General features: G+C 44.8%; 1 protein-coding gene across 5 annotated transcripts in view; it reads left to right on the forward strand.

Moving 5' to 3' along the window:
- The window catches only part of GPSM1 (G protein signaling modulator 1), a 60,068-nt gene that overhangs the window by 14,182 nt on the left and 30,396 nt on the right, over positions 1 to 15,490 (forward strand). For all 5 annotated transcript variants that reach the window (XM_039364165.1, XM_039364169.1, XM_039364166.1 and 2 more), the window contains 5 exons: positions 189 to 312; positions 2,646 to 2,761; positions 5,140 to 5,295; positions 9,490 to 9,598; positions 11,898 to 12,021. In XM_039364165.1, coding sequence (XP_039220099.1) covers positions 189 to 312; positions 2,646 to 2,761; positions 5,140 to 5,295; positions 9,490 to 9,598; positions 11,898 to 12,021 — 629 coding nt within the window. The remainder of the gene's footprint in view (positions 1 to 188; positions 313 to 2,645; positions 2,762 to 5,139; positions 5,296 to 9,489; positions 9,599 to 11,897; positions 12,022 to 15,490) is intronic.

The raw sequence follows: 15,490 nt of genomic DNA on the forward strand, positions 1-15,490 counted from the left end.
CTTCCTAAATGTGCCTCTGGAGGGCAGGATCCAGGCAAAAGCCTGAGTTCACAAGAAAAGGGAGAAGGGAGAAGTGAAGAAATGGAAGGGTGGTGTTCCTGCTTTTTCAGGAGTGCACAGCGTTCCTATTTGAAATGCTGGCTCTTTTCTCAAGGATTAAGGGCTGCTTCTGTCTGGCTTACTCGTAGGAGGAACCTCTCCCTCGTGAAGGAGTTGGCCGACAGAGCTGCGCAGGGCAGGGCTTACGGGAACCTGGGCAATGCCCACTACCTGCTGGGCAACTTCAGCAAAGCCATCGTCTTCCATAAGCAGGTGAAACACTCATGTGTGTGTGTGCTTGTGTGTATGTAAGGACCCACCCCACTTTACATCTTAAGAAGACAGAACTCTTGGGATATCTCTTCCAACAGGCATCTTTATTAAGAGAAGATGGTTGCAGGCGTTCTAGACAGGATCTGAGGGGCCAAGCCCTACCATTCAAGGTTTTAAGTGGTCCCAAGCAGCCCCCACCCCACCGTCCTTCCAGCGACGATCCCAGGCATTACATTTCCACCCCCTTTTCCTCACGGCCGGCAGAAGGGAGACTTCAGAGAGTAGTAGATGAAAGGTGATGGCCCTATTGTTATGGTCAGTCCTCTTGATGAGAATCACCTCCAGTCCTTTGTAGTTTAAATGAAGGAAGTGAGAGTCATAAAACCCCTTTGCTCCCTCCTCCCCTTTCATAGTATGACAGAATCCACAAAGAGTAAGAAATGGATCTTTTTTCAGAGTCGGTAGCTAGAAATGAAATATAATTGGATTCTGACTTGTCTCCTTTCTGACCCATCACCATTTGGGGGGGGGGGACGGGAACCAGGGCCATGCAGAGCCTTATAGAGATAGGTTGGGGGCCACACTTCAAAGATGTATTACAACACTATATACAAACCTTACCCATAATTTATTAACTATTAATTGGGTCCAATTCTGCTGATGGCTGCAATGACTAATGGTTTAAATTCCAGTCCCAATTCTGACTATGTGTAAATAAAATCAGGGGAGGGGGGTGTTTGGGCTTGAATTTTGAACAAAGCAACAATAGCAGTAGCAATAGCAATAGCACCTAGATTTATATACCACTTCACAGTGCTTTACAGCCTTCTCTAAGCGGTTTACAGAGTCAGCCTCTTGCCCCCCAACAATCTGGGTCCACATTTTACCAACTTTGGAAGGATGGAAAGTGGAGTCAACCTTCAGCCGGTGAGGATCGAACTGCCAGCAGCCGGCAGCCAACAGAGATAGCCTGCAGTACTGCATTCTAATCACTGTGCTACCACAGCTCATAGATAGATAGATAGATAGATAGATAGATAGATAGATAGATAGATAGATAGATAGATAGATAGATAGGTAGGTAGGTAGGTAGGTAGATAGATAGATAGATAGATAGATAGATAGATAGATAGATAGATAGATAGATAGATAGATAGATAGATAGATAGATATAAATGGAGGGAGGTAGATAGAGTGATGTAGATATATATATAGATAAATAGATGAGAGAGTGAGGTAGATAGAGATAGATGATAGATAGATAGATAGATAGATAGATAGATAGATAGATAGATAGATAGATAGATAGATGAGAGGTAGGTAAATAGAGATGGAGGGAGGGAGGTAGAGTGATGTAAGATATAGATAGATGAGAGAGTGATGTAGATAGAGATAGATGAGAGAGAGAGAGATAAATGGAGGGAGGTAGATAGAGTGATGTAGATGGATATAGATAGATAAATAGATGAGAGAGTGATGTAGATAGAGATAGATAGATAGATAGATAGATAGATAGATAGATAGATAGATAGACAGATAGATAGACAGATAGATAGATAGAGATAAATGGAGGGAGGTAGATAGAGTGATGTAGATAGATATAGATAGATAAATAGATGAGAAAGTGATGTAGATAGAGATAGAAGATAGATAGATAGATAGATAGATAGATAGATAGATAGATAGATAGATAGATAGATAGATAGATAGATAGATAGATTGATAGATGAGAGGTAGGTAAATAGAGATGGAGGGAGGGAGGTAGAGTGATGTAGATAGATAGAGATAGATGAGAGAGAGAGATAAATGGAGGGAGGTAGATAGAGTGATGTAGATGGATATACAGATAGATAAATAGATGAGAGAGTGATGTAGATAGAGATAGATAGATAGATAGATAGATAGATAGATAGATAGATAGATAGATAGATACGAGACAGACAGACAGACAGCAATGACAATAGCCCTTGGTTTTATTCACACGGCTTTACAGCCCTCTCTAAGTGGTTTACAGAGTCAGCCTCTTGCCCCCCCCCCCCCAACAATCTGGGTCCTCATTTTACCGACCTCGGAAGGATGGAAGGCTGAGTCAACCTTGAGCCAGTCAGGATCGAACTGCCGAACTGCGGGCAGCCGGCAGCCAGGCGAAGTAGCCTGCAGTGCTGCATTCTAACCACTGCGCCCCCCCGGCTCAACCAGTGTGCCACGTGCTTTTGGGAACTCCTTGGTTCTTTGGTTGCCAAGTGTACGTCAGCTGGGGGAGACTGGGACGAGGGTGCCCCAATGAAGAGGTGACATCCCTGCAGTGACACCCGTGACTTTATCCATTTCAGAGACTGAACATCGCTAAGGAATTCGGGGACAAAGCTGCCGAGAGGAGAGCGTACAGCAACCTGGCCAACGCTCACATCTTCCTGGGAACCTTTGACATAGCCGCAGAGTATTACAAGTAAGCGGTGGGCCTCTCAGGAGAAGCCAACACCCTCCAGATCTGAACTGCTTGGATTCATAGATCAGCAAAGGGGTCCCGTGTCCCAGTTATTCAGCTATTGTCTGAATGGCAGAAATAAACATGGGAGCCTCCAATAGAAAGAGAATCTTCCTAGCTCAAGGTTGAAGTCTTTGGTGTTCTCTCTATTCATCTGTTTTTCCAAGATAAAGGAAGGGAGGGAGATTTAGGACAGCCCAATCACGTGGGTCACACAGGTAATCTTTACGAACACAACCGAGCCCCCAGTTTTTGTTAAGTGAGACATTTGTTAAGTGAGTTTTGCCCCATTTTATGACCTGGCTTGCCACAATTGGTGAATCCCTTCAGTTGTTAAGTTAATAACACGATTTTTTTTTCAATTTTTTTCCATTTATTCATACAAAATACAATTCAATTAAAATAAATTCCTAACCATTGGTACCACCTGCCCATTCCCCCCAGGCTGCGTCCACCCTCTCTTATCCTTCCCCACTTCCCTCCTCTTTCTCTCCTCCCCTCCTACTCTCTTCCCCTCCCCTTCTCTAACCATCCTACTTGCTCCCTATTCCTTCCTCCCTTCTCATCCCTCTCACACACATGAACGCAGCATAGGGGAAATGCCCAAGCATTTACCATGGCTATATTATCATTACCCACCCACCCACCCACCCTCAACCCTCCCCCCCTCGCTTCCCAGAGCAGAGTACAGGGTTATTAATAAGAAAGTTAACAATAATAAAAAAAAGAAAAGAAGAAAGAAAAAAGAAAAAAGAAAAAGGAAAAAAAACATCATACTTAACCTTTAACTCCCCTTAAATTTCTGCTTATTTGAAGGATCATACACAAGAAAGATATATTATCGTATGGAGAAGATGGATAGATTATATTCAGAAAAAATATGGGACTATAAAGTTTCATTTATTTTATGAGTCAATTTTATAGTAACTGTTGTAGAGATTTGTAAACAAATCTCTACAACAGTTACTATAAAATTTACTCATAAAATAAATGAAACTTTATAGTCCCATATTTTTTCTGAATATAATCTATCCATCTTTTCCGCACGATAATATATCTTTCTTGTGTATGATCCTTCAAATAAGCAGAAACTTTTGCCATTTCTGCAAAGTTAGAAACTTTAAATATCCATTCTTCTAAAGTGGGCAACGAGTCCTTCTTCCAATACGAGCCTACTAATAACACGATTGTTAAGTCAACCTGGCTTCCCCATTGACTTTGATTGTCAGAAGGTGGCAAAAGGCGATGTCAACGCTGCGATTTACATGATTCCGGGATGCTGTGACCGTCGCAAGTATGAGTTGGCAGGTGTCTGAATTTTGATCATGGGAATGCGGCAATGGTCCTAAGTGTGAAAAATGCTCATAAGCCACTTTTAGTGCCATTGTAACTTTGAACAGTTACTAAACAGTTATTCAACAGTCTGTCATGGTTCCGATAGACCAGTGGTTCTCAACCTGTGGGTCGGAACCCCATTTGGGGTCGAACGACCATTTCAGGGGGGTCGCCAAACAATGCAGTCCGCCATTTCCCCCCCCCCCTTTTCCTTAGCTGTGCTACTCCCTTTCATTCTATTGGCTTTTGAAAGCCAATAGAATAGACTCTCTTGAATAGAGTCTAATTCGATTGGCTTTCCAAAGCCAATAGGAATTGTCCAGGCTGTCTCTGCCCTGCTGAGCCCGCCAAAAGCCCCATTCTGCAAACGGTGCTGTACCAGTTGAGTCGTCCTCGACTTACGACCGGTTGAGTCGTCCTCGACTTACGACCAGTTGGGGGGTCGCGGCATTAAAAAGGTTGAGAACCACTGATCTAGTTCATCTCTCTATCTATCTATCTATCTATCTATCTATCTATCTATCTATCTATCTAAATCTTTCTTTGGTGACTTTATTCATCATCAGAAAATAGGTTGTTCAAATATATACCTTTGCAGGATTAGGATTAGGATAGGTTAGGATAGCTTGACTCCCTCTTCTTTGGGGCAGCCCCTGAGATACTGGAAGGCTGCTATCCTGTCCCCCCTCGTCCTTCTCTTTGTTTAACTAGACATACCCAATTCCAGCAACCGTTCCTTATATGCTTTAGCCTGCAGTCCCCTAATCATCTTTGTTGCTCTTCTCTGCACTCTTTCTAGAGTCTCTGCATCTTTTTTACACCGTGGTGACCAAAACTGCATGTTGTATTCCAAGTGTGGCCTGACCAAGGCCTTGTAAAGTGGTATTAATAATTCACGTGATCTTGATTCTATCCCTCTGTTAATGCAGTGGATAAGTGAATGACAAGTCTTTTCATTTGAAGATGGGATCCAAAAAACACCTTTTCTCTGTCTCCTAATTTAGGAAAACCCTCCACCTCTCCAGGCAGTTGAAGGACCAAACAGTGGAAGCCCAGACCTGCTACAGCCTTGGAAACACATACACCCTACTGGAAGACTATGAGAAGGCTGTGGAGTACCACTTAAAGCATCTGGCCATTGCCCAGGAACTTGGAGACCAGTAAGAAAGATCTGTTTTCTGTGGGTTAGTTTTTTTTTTTTTTTTTTTGGAGCTGGTGTTGATGTTGAGGCCTCTTTTGTTAGAATGACAAACACGCGGTTCAGGAAGCTAGTTCAGTTTACGGCGAACTGGGAGGAATGGTCTAGCTCAATGATGGCGAACCTTTTAGAGACCGAGTGCCCAATCTGCAACCCAAAACCCATTTATTTATCGCCAGGTGGGCATAGCTGTGGTGGTCATGGCAGACTGGGTGGGTGTGGCCAAGGTGGGTATGGTCACTTCTATGTTGCTCGTGGGGAGGGACGCCTGTGGGGGCCGGGCAGGGTTGGGGGAGATCCAGGGGGTGAGGCAGGGCAGAGGTGGCATTGTCGCAGGGCAAGGCGAGGCAAGGGCCGGAGTGGCTTCTGCCTGACACCATCGGCCCCCGCACACAGAGCCCAGTGAGCGCATGGGGCCCGACAGTGTCCATCAGCAGCCACAGTCTGCCCCTCAACCGGTGCACTCTGGGGCTCCGCAGCCCACCGCCAGCAGTTCAGAGAAGCCGCCTCTGAGCTGGACGGCCAGCCGACAGCTGAAGAGGCGATGCTGTGGGTTGTGCCCAGGAAAAAGAGAGCATGTGAGGCCAGGAGGGATGGGACAGTGGGGAAGGAAACCAGCCATGTTGGGATGCATCCGGCCACGTGGGACCTCAGCGAGTTAGCGGGTGGCTGGTTGAAGAGGGACAGTTGCCATCTCTGGGGCATGGAGTGCGTGCCCACAGAGAGGGTTCTGAGTGCCGCCTCTGGCACGCGTGCCACAGGTTCGCCACCACTGGTCTAGCTTATGCTGGTGCTGAAATGAATGGAAGGTAACAGATGGTGACTCCCAAGGATAGAAGCTAGGTTAGGCTTGGCTTGGCTTAAGTTAGCTTGGCATGAATTAAGTTGGGTTGGGTTGAGTTGGGTTAGTTGTTGAGGTTGAGATCCTGTGGTAGATTTTTTTGCTTTGGGAGAAGAGCCGGCCACTTGTCCAGTATGCCAAACATTCTCTCAGTTCAGTCCCAGAGGAGAAGCTGAGATACCTGGCAAACGAGGATTTTCAGACCTTGGATCCCAGCAGGATGAGGTCCTGGGGGGATTCCATGCATTTACTTCTGGCTCTTTCCCTCACAGCCTCCCCCATTTCCTGGGATTGCTGAGGGAATGGAAGGACTGGCTTCAGTTGCTTTAGTCCTTCAATCATTCAATTCAATCAGAATAGAGTTAGAAGGGACCTTGGAGGTCTTCTAGTCCAACCCCTGGCTCAAGCATAAGACCCTATGCCATTTCAGACAGAGGTGTCTCCAGGCTCTTTTCCAAAACCTCCCATGATGGAGCACCCACAACGTCTGAAGCCAAGCCACTCCACTGGTTAATTGTCCTCACTGTCAGGAAGTTTATCCTTAATTCCAGGTTGCTTCTCTCTTCAGTCAGTTTCCAACCATTGTTTCTTGTCTTCTGGTGGTTTGGAAAATACGTCGGCCCTCCTCTTCTTTGTGGCAGCCCCTCAGATACTGGAAGACTGCTATCATGTCCCCCCCCCCAGTCCTTCTTTTCTCTAGACTGGCCATACCCAATTCCTGCAGCCGTCCTTCGTATGTTTTAGTCTCCAGGCCTTGGATCATCTTAGTTGCTCTTCTCTGCACTTTTTCCAAAGCCTCAACATCTTTTTTTGTAATGTGGTGAGCAAAACTGAATGCCTTATTCGAGATGTGTCCTTGCTAAGGCTTTATAAAGCGGCAGTAATACTTCGCGTGATTTTGATTCTGTGCCTCTGTTTATACAACCCAGGATTGTATTAGCTTTTTTGGCTGCTGCTGCACACGGCTGGCTCGTGTTTAAGTGATCGTCCTCTAGGACTCCAAGTTTTTGAGCCAGGTTTCGCCATATCAAGTACCTAGTCCAGGGGTAGGCAACCTTGGCTCTTTTATGACTCGTGGACTTCAACTCCCAGAATTCCCGAGCCAGCCAATTCATGAAGGGGCCAAAGTTTCCCTCATGCTGGCTCAGGAATTCTGGGAGTTGAAGTCCACAAGTCATGAAGGGGCCAAAGTTTCCCTCATGCTGGCTCAGGAATTCTGGGAGTTGAAGTCCACAAGTCATGAAGGGGCCAAAGTTTCCCTCATGCTGGCTCAGGAATTCTGGGAGTTGAAGTCCACAAGTCATGAGGGGGCCATAGTTCCCCCAAGCTGCCTCAGGAATTCTGGGAGTTGAAGTCCACGAATCATGAAGGGCCATAGTTCCCCCACGCTGGCTCAGGAATTCTGGGAGTTGAAGTCCACAAGTCATGAGGGGGCCATAGTTCCCCCAAGCTGGCTCAGGAATTCTGGGAGTTGAAGTCCACGAGTCATAAAAGAGCCAAGGTGGCCTACCCCCTGATCTAGTCAGTTATGTCCTTAGTCTTCCCAGCTTTGGATGGTCATTAAATGAAACTGGATGGTTCCAATCAAGATGAAATCTGAAGCATCGGATGCAACGTTGATCTTTTCCCAAACTTATTCCCTGAAATCAAGCAGCCTTTTTTGAAAAACTGTTCTCAGCAGATCACGCTGCCAGTTTAGTCGTCCCTGTTCTTTATTTTCCTGTTTTACCACAAGATGGCACTGCCCCCCATTTTCCTTTTCCTGGTAAATTTCCCAGATCTAAATTCAAGGGCCGTGCCACCTGTTGCAGAAATGTCATGGCAGAACACATTCTATGTATTTGCTGCATTTATTATCCACTGGATTTCCCCCCTCCCCCCCAAAAAAGGATTCATCTTCCTGGGTTTTTGTTTTGGGTGTCAGACCTGGATGGATTGGGGGCACGGGGATGGCGATACGGGGGGGTGTCTTTGAAATCACGCTCGTTCCAGGAGTGATGCTTTCCCAAGAAGCTAGCTGAGGCAGGACCTTGCAGTTGCTGCAAATGGGCATAAATGCCTCCATAAGTCCTTTTTTCAGGGCCTGTCATGACTTTGAACGGTCACTAAGCAACCTGTCGCAAGTTGAGGACTAACTGTACAGTAAAAGTCCTGCACAAGTAAGATGACAGAAGTATGCACAGAAAAAGATGTATTCTATCTAGATATCTAGATTTAGATCTAGATAAGACAGTGGTTCTCAACCTTTTTAATGCCGCGACCCCCAACCGGTCGTAAGTCGAGGACTACTCAACCGGTCGTAAGTCGAGGACTACTCAACTGGCGCAGCACCGTTTGCAGAATGGGACTTTTGGCGGGCTCAGCAGGGCAGAGACAGCCTGGACAATTCCTATTGGTTTTTGAAAGCGAATAGAATTAGACTCTATTCAAGAGAGTCTATTCTATTGGCTTTCAAAAGGCAATAGAATAAAAGGGAGTAGCACAGCTAAGGAAAAGGGGGGAAAAAATGGCGGATTGCGTTGTTTGGCGACCCCCGTGAAATGGTCGTTTGACCTCAAATGGGGTCCCGACCCACAGGTTGAGAACTGCTGATATAAGAGGAACTTGACAATTCAGGCTGTCAGCTTGCCATGATGTATTGTAGACCAGGGATCCCCAACCCCCAGGCCCACAACCCACTACTGGTCCATGAGCCATTCGGGACCGGGCTCCAGAAGTACGTGCACGTCCTCGTTTGCATGAGCAGCAGGCAAGAATGTGCACACAGGCTCCATTTGTGAACGGCAGGTGTGCGTGCCCACCACTCATGCGAATGGAGCTGCACACACCTGTGTGTGCTTGCCTGCCATTCACGCAGAACCATCTCCTCCCCCCCCCCCCCCGCCAGTCCACAAAGCTGGAAAGGTTGGGGAACTGTGTTCTAGACTTAGCATGTTGGCTGGGAAATTCTGGGAGTTGAAGTCCACACAGCTTCAGTTGCAAAGCTGTCAAGGTTTAGAAATGCGGCTGTAAAGTATGAACGGTGCATGGCATGCCCTGAGGAATGTTCATAGATCTCTATGCAGCCAGAATAACTGTAGCCCACTGTCACATCAATCCATAGTTCACCTTGGCTATGTTGAGTTAAGCACACGCAATCTGTTTACTCTCCGTGAAATCCTAAACCCAAACCAGGCGTGTACTGCAAAGCGTGAATTGGATTCTCTCAGCTGTCCAAGCAAATATTGACTGGGGGCTCTGTGATCAAGATTAACTTTTGGAAACTGGGTTAATATCCTTTGTGGTTTTCCTAACAATCATACTCTGATCTTGCAGAGTAGGAGAAGGAAGAGCGTGTTGGAGTTTGGAGAACGCTTACGTTTCACTTGGGAACTATGAGCAAGCCTTACACTTTGCAGAAAAACACCTTGAAATCTCCCAAGAGGTAATGTCTGTCTGTCTGTCTCTCTCTCTTTCTCTCTCTCTTTCTTTCTCGCTCTCCCTTTCTTGCTCTCTCTCTTTCTCTTTCTTTCTCTCTCCCTTTCTCTCTCTCTTTCTCTCTCCCTTTCTTGTTCTCTCTCTCTCTCTTTCTTTCTCTCTCTCCCTTCCTCTCTCTCTTTCCCTCTTTCCCTCTCTCTCTCTTTCTGGTGCACGACCAAGTCAGCCTACTCATTAGCTGCACACCCAGGAATTTGATAAGTTGATAAGTGCAATTCCCAGGCACCTTTCTCAGGGTTTCGATTTCCTCTCGGTCTCCTCCCCTCGGTGCGGAGATGGCCCATGGCCCATTCCCGAAAGTAAAAAAAGAAAAAGCCGCATAGAAGTTGAGGGTCTGACAGGATATCAACAAGCAGCAAGTCAGAAACGTTATAAATAACTCCGAAAAGAAAACTAAATCAGTCGAGCAGAAGCAGGGAAGTCGACCTTGAGGTTTGAGGACCAGACTCTTAGGATAAGGCATTGCCGCCTGCTTCTCTCGCCCCTAGAATTAAACTGTCAGCTGCTCCAGATAAATATTATTTGCCGGGTGCAATTTGGGCTTTGCACTTTGTGGCGGGCTGATTACTCAACTCCAGATGGGAAGGGAACAATGGACGTTCCTGGGGCGGTTGGCACTATAAGCAAGAGGGTCCCCCTAATTATGGACTATGAAGAGATGGGACCGACAGGTTGTCTCCCATTCGGGGGGAAGTATGGAGGTGGAAGACGTTTCTTCTGCATCAAGATTCCTGGAAAAAGATTCCTCTGCTCTGCGCAGGATTGTACAAAGTGTCAAGTGAGCCGAATCCTGGCTCCCTGAACCAGCATGAGTGATCCTAAACAAGAGACAAATCCGCTTGTAAGATTTTATCCCCATTTCAAATAGGGGGTGGGTTGACCTATTGTGGGAGATTCAGCTATGCCCCACTTGGATCCTAGTTGTTCCCGGGGATGCTTTTTCATGTTCCATGTTGCCTCCTGCACTGCCATGCCCAGTTCTGTTGCTGATTTTTTCCCTGAAAATTGCCAGGAATCTGGTACAAATTTTGTGTAAATCCCTACGCCTTTGTGATTTTGTGTAAATCCCTACGCTTTCTATTCTATTCTATTCTATTCTATTCTATTCTATTCTATTCTATTCTATTCTATTCTATTCTATTCTATTCTATTCTATATTCTATTCTATTCCTTTGCATTCTATTCTATTCTATTCTATTCTATATTCTATTCTATTCCTTTGCATTCTATTCTATTCTATTCTATTCTATTCTATTCTATTCTATTCTATTCTATTCTATTCTATATTCTATTCTATTCCTTTGCATTCTATTCTATTCTATTCTATTCTATTCTATTCTATTCTATTCTATTCTATTCTATATTCTATTCTATTCCTTTGCATTCTATTCTATTCTATTCTATTCTATATTCTATTCTATTCCTTTGCATTCTATTCTATTCTATTCTATTCTATTCTATTCTATTCTATTCTATTCTATTCTATTCTATTCTATTCTTTCTAGAAGATCTCCAAGATCGCTTACAACTCTGTTGCTCTTTTCTATTAAACTTTTTTTTTGGAGCAGGTGTGTTTTATGTTGCGCCCTCCTTTGCTTGATCTTTCCTCATTTGGAAAGCCTGTTGACACCCTTATATGACATCTTATGGATTTGTTAGCTGGTTCACTAATTGTTGGAAGCTCAGTTTTATAGTCACCTCTTCAGTCACCTCTTACGCATAGAACTGTTCTGCACAAATTCTGCCCTCCTTGACTTTGTTTTAAAAATAGATTCCCTTCAATCATTTTAAAATGTGCTACCACTAAGAGCAGAACAGACTGTTTCTGCAGAAGCTGGATTCTCGACAGTTGAAGAGTCTCAACTGAGGGAGGATATCCTGATGGATTTCTGCTCAGATCAGAGGATTGGGGAAAAGGAGAGTTTCTCAAGTTTTGGTTCAACTCCCAGAATCCCCCTGGTAGTTCAAGTCCACACATCTTAGAAGTAGCCAGAGTTGAGCAACTCTGGGTAAAACGTTACTCAAGATATCTTCCAACCTTACATTCGGCTGTTTTAATTTATCAAAATTAAACGCCCCGCAAGTATGTCGTGGGCATTCTTAGAAAATAAAAGGGATAGGTTGGTTCACAAGGCTCTTTTGGGGCTGGGCAAAGAGCTTTGGGCTTTGGAAATTCACTTTTGCAAGCTACGGTAAAAGGAGGCATCCATTTTTATCAAATAATCATGGTAGTGGCTCCTTTGCAGATCGGGGACCCAGCTGGCGAGATGACAGCATGCACAAACATTGAACAACTGCGATCCGCGTTGGGCTTGGAGCAGAGCGGCGATGGGGCCAGTGCCTCGGTTCGTGCCGGATATGAAATCCAAGGTAAGTGTGTTTCTCCAGGATCTTTTCGTTTTGTCCTTCCAATTTGTTCTCTGCCTTTTTCTCCGTCCGGTAAAGAGCAAAACTGGGCAAGGAAAGCAGGTGAGGACTGCTTATTGGTGGACTGGCTGTTCAGCGCCATGTAGAAAGCAGTTTATTCTGTCCTCCGGTAGACTATTGGCCTCTTTGGAATGGAATGGAATGGAATGGAATAGAGAGTGGAGTGGAGTGGAGTGGAGTGGAGTAGAGTTAGAGTAGAGTTAGAGTAGAGTTAAAATAGAGTTAAAATTGAGTAGAGTTAGAATAGAGTTAGAATAGAGTTAGAATAGTTAGAATTAGAATAGAATAGAATAGAATAGAATAGAATAGAATAGAATAGAGTAAGTTAGAGTAGAGTTAGAATAGAGTAGAGTTAGAATAGAGTTAGAATAGAGTTAGAATAAGAATTAGAATAGAATAGAATAGAATAGAGTAAGTTAGAGTAGAGTTAGAGTAGAATAGAATAGAATAGAATAGAATAGAATAGAATAGAATAGAATAGAATAGAATAGAGAATAGGAATAGAATAGAATAGAATAGAATAGAATAGAATAGAATAGAATAGAATAGAATAGAATAGAACCCTATACCATTTGTCCGAAACGGGATAGGGTTTCCTGCCTGAGCAGGGGGTTGGACTAGATGACCTCCAAGGTCCCTTCCAACATCATCATCATCATTATTATTATGAATAGAATAGAATAGAATTAAGGAATAGAATAGAATAGAATAGAATCGTAACACCCTTCTTTATTCTTTCTAATCATCAAAACCACAAGTCACAAAGTCGTTTGTCTTTCTTACGCAAAGAGTCCGAAGAGGGTCAACCAAGTGCTTGGCCCGTGGCCCACCCACCGGCAGGACTCTGAAATGGAGCCTCTTTATCTGTGTTGCCACCCAAGGCCCCCCGTCTCCAAGGGGCCCAACTGTCTGCCGAGGGCTGGCTCTGAACCGGTTCTACAATAAGGCTTTATCTGGCTTGTTTGCACACCTCCAAGGTGACCGAAGCCAGCAAATGGTGTGGCGCGGAGAGCACGCTCCTTCGGACCCTGAATGCCTTTCCTTCTTCTCTACCTGCTTTTTTTTTTTCTTTTGCTTTTGACTAAAACCACATCAACCATCACTGCTTCTCCTGCTGTTCAGCTCTTGGTGGGAAAGGAAATTTAATGTAAGTAGCTTTTTGCCCTCCCCTTTCTCTCGACAAGTGAACGTTGCAAAAAAAAAAAAAAGGTGCATTCTGCATCATTTATAAAATGCTGTTAGCCAAAAGCTAGCAAAACTTGGGGGGGTAGTGGAGCCCCTTTCTCCTGTCTAAAAACCTTGTGGTTCAGCCACAAGAGTGTTTCTTTCCTGTAATTGGAATAAGGTTGGCACTGCTGTTTGACTGCCCAACAGATTTGTAGCAGCAAATCCTAGGCAGGTTGAAAGGGTGCTTGGAGGCCATCCAGTCTATCCCCTTGGTTTGGGTAAGAAATGAGAGCCAGTTTGGTCTAATGGTTAAAGCATGAGGCTAGAAAGCAGGACATCGTGAGTGCTAGTCCTGTCTTAGCTATGAAAGCCAGCTGAGTGACTTTGGGCCAGTCTGTCTCTTCTCAGCCCCACAGGATTGCTATTGTGGGGGTGGAGACCCTAGACCATCTCAGACAAGTTACTGTCTAGTCTCTTCTTAAAAACCTCCAGTGATGAAGCACCCACAAATTCTGGTGGCAAGCTGTTCCACTGGTTAATTCTCCTCGCTGTTAGGAAGTTTCTCCTTAATTCCAGGTTGCTTCTCTCTTTGGTCAGTTTCCAACTATTGTTTCTTGTCTTTCCCTCTGGTGCTTTGGAGTATAATTTGACCCCCTCTTCTTTGTGGCAGCCCCTCAAATACTGAAATTCTGCTATCAGGTCTCCCCTATTTCTTCTTTTCTTTACCAACCTCTAATCCTGCCGCCGTTCTTCGTATATTTTAGTTTCCAGGCCTGTGATCATCTTAGTTGCTCTTCTCTGAACTTTTTCCAGAGTCTCAACATATTTTTTTGTACTATGGTGACCAAAATTGGCTGCAGTGTTCCAGGTATGGCATTATCAGGGTTTTATAAAGGGGTACTAATACTTGATGTGATCTTGATTTTATGCCTCTGTTTGTAAACCCAGGATTGTATTAGTTTTTTGGGCTGCTGTTGCATACCGCTGGCTCATACTCAAGTGATCATCATTAGGACTCCAAGGTCCCTCTCACAGTTACTGTTTTTGAGCCAGGTCTCACCCAATCTGTACTTGTACCTTTGATTTTATATCCTTTCATATTATATTTTCCCCTCAAGTCTCAATTGTTCTTTGTTGTTTTTTCTATTGTTTTAATTGCTTGTAAGCCTCCGGGACTTGTCCATGAGACGGGTGACTAGGTCAATCTGAATAATAAAATGGTTAAATGTAATATTAAGCTATAAATAAATACTCCGGATGGCTATCCTCCCATCTAGGCTGAGGACTTCACCTTTCTTTAGCAACTCTGCAGTGCTGCTGCTTCATCTTAGTCTGTCCTTGAGGAGTGTACACATAAATGGCACTGGGTCAGGGATAGGCAACCTTGGCTCTTTTATGACTTGTGGATTTCAACTTCCAGAATTCCTGAGCCAGCACGGCTCAGCTTGGAAACCTCTCCCTTTCCCCTCAGCATGGCTGGTTCAAGAATTCTGGGAGTTGAAGTCCACGCGTCATAAAAGAGCCAAGATTGCCTACCCCTGGCTTACACCAACAATAAGCCCTAGCTTGATTTTGGGGGGGTGGGCCTAGTATAAGCGCTATCCCAAAAATAAGTCCTCATTTTGGGTTGAGGCGCATGCCTAAAAATCAAGATAGGGCAGGTATGGGGGTGTGAAGCTGCTCCACCTGCCCTGCACACCTGGCAGCCAGGCCTCACCTCACCAGCCCACCTTCTTTTGAGGCCTCTTCTCTAGGCAGGTCTGCATTTCTCTGTCACGGGCCAAGAACCGAGCTATGGATTCAATCCGTACCTTGGTTCTGCAAGTTCTCAGCAGCCGAGCACCCAGCTATGGATTGAATCCATAGCTTGGTGCTCAGATAAGATAAGGTAAGGTAAGGTAAGATAAAATAAGATAATCTTTATTGTCATTTTTTTACTGTGGGCACACATCAAACGGCACACATCAAAAATGAAATTTAGTTGCCCGCTCTCAAAGTGAAACACATACATGACACACACTTAAACATACTATGAACAACATATGTATAGACCCACATCCCTACATATTCGTAGCAAATAAATATTAAATACTGTCCATCTTGAATATATAACGGAAGGAGGAAGCTTGAGAATTCAGCTGCTTAGGCCTTCTGGAAAGGCCTGACTGCAAAATCCAGGCCCCAATGCAGCTGCAGAACTTCGGCCCCAGAAGAAGTGGACCGGCTAGGTGGTGCTGCCAGTGCC

This window comes from Crotalus tigris, unplaced genomic scaffold (genome assembly GCF_016545835.1).
Source record: "Crotalus tigris isolate CLP2741 ecotype Arizona unplaced genomic scaffold, ASM1654583v1 scf7180000019692.1526454, whole genome shotgun sequence".
Lineage (NCBI taxonomy): Eukaryota > Metazoa > Chordata > Lepidosauria > Squamata > Viperidae > Crotalus > Crotalus tigris.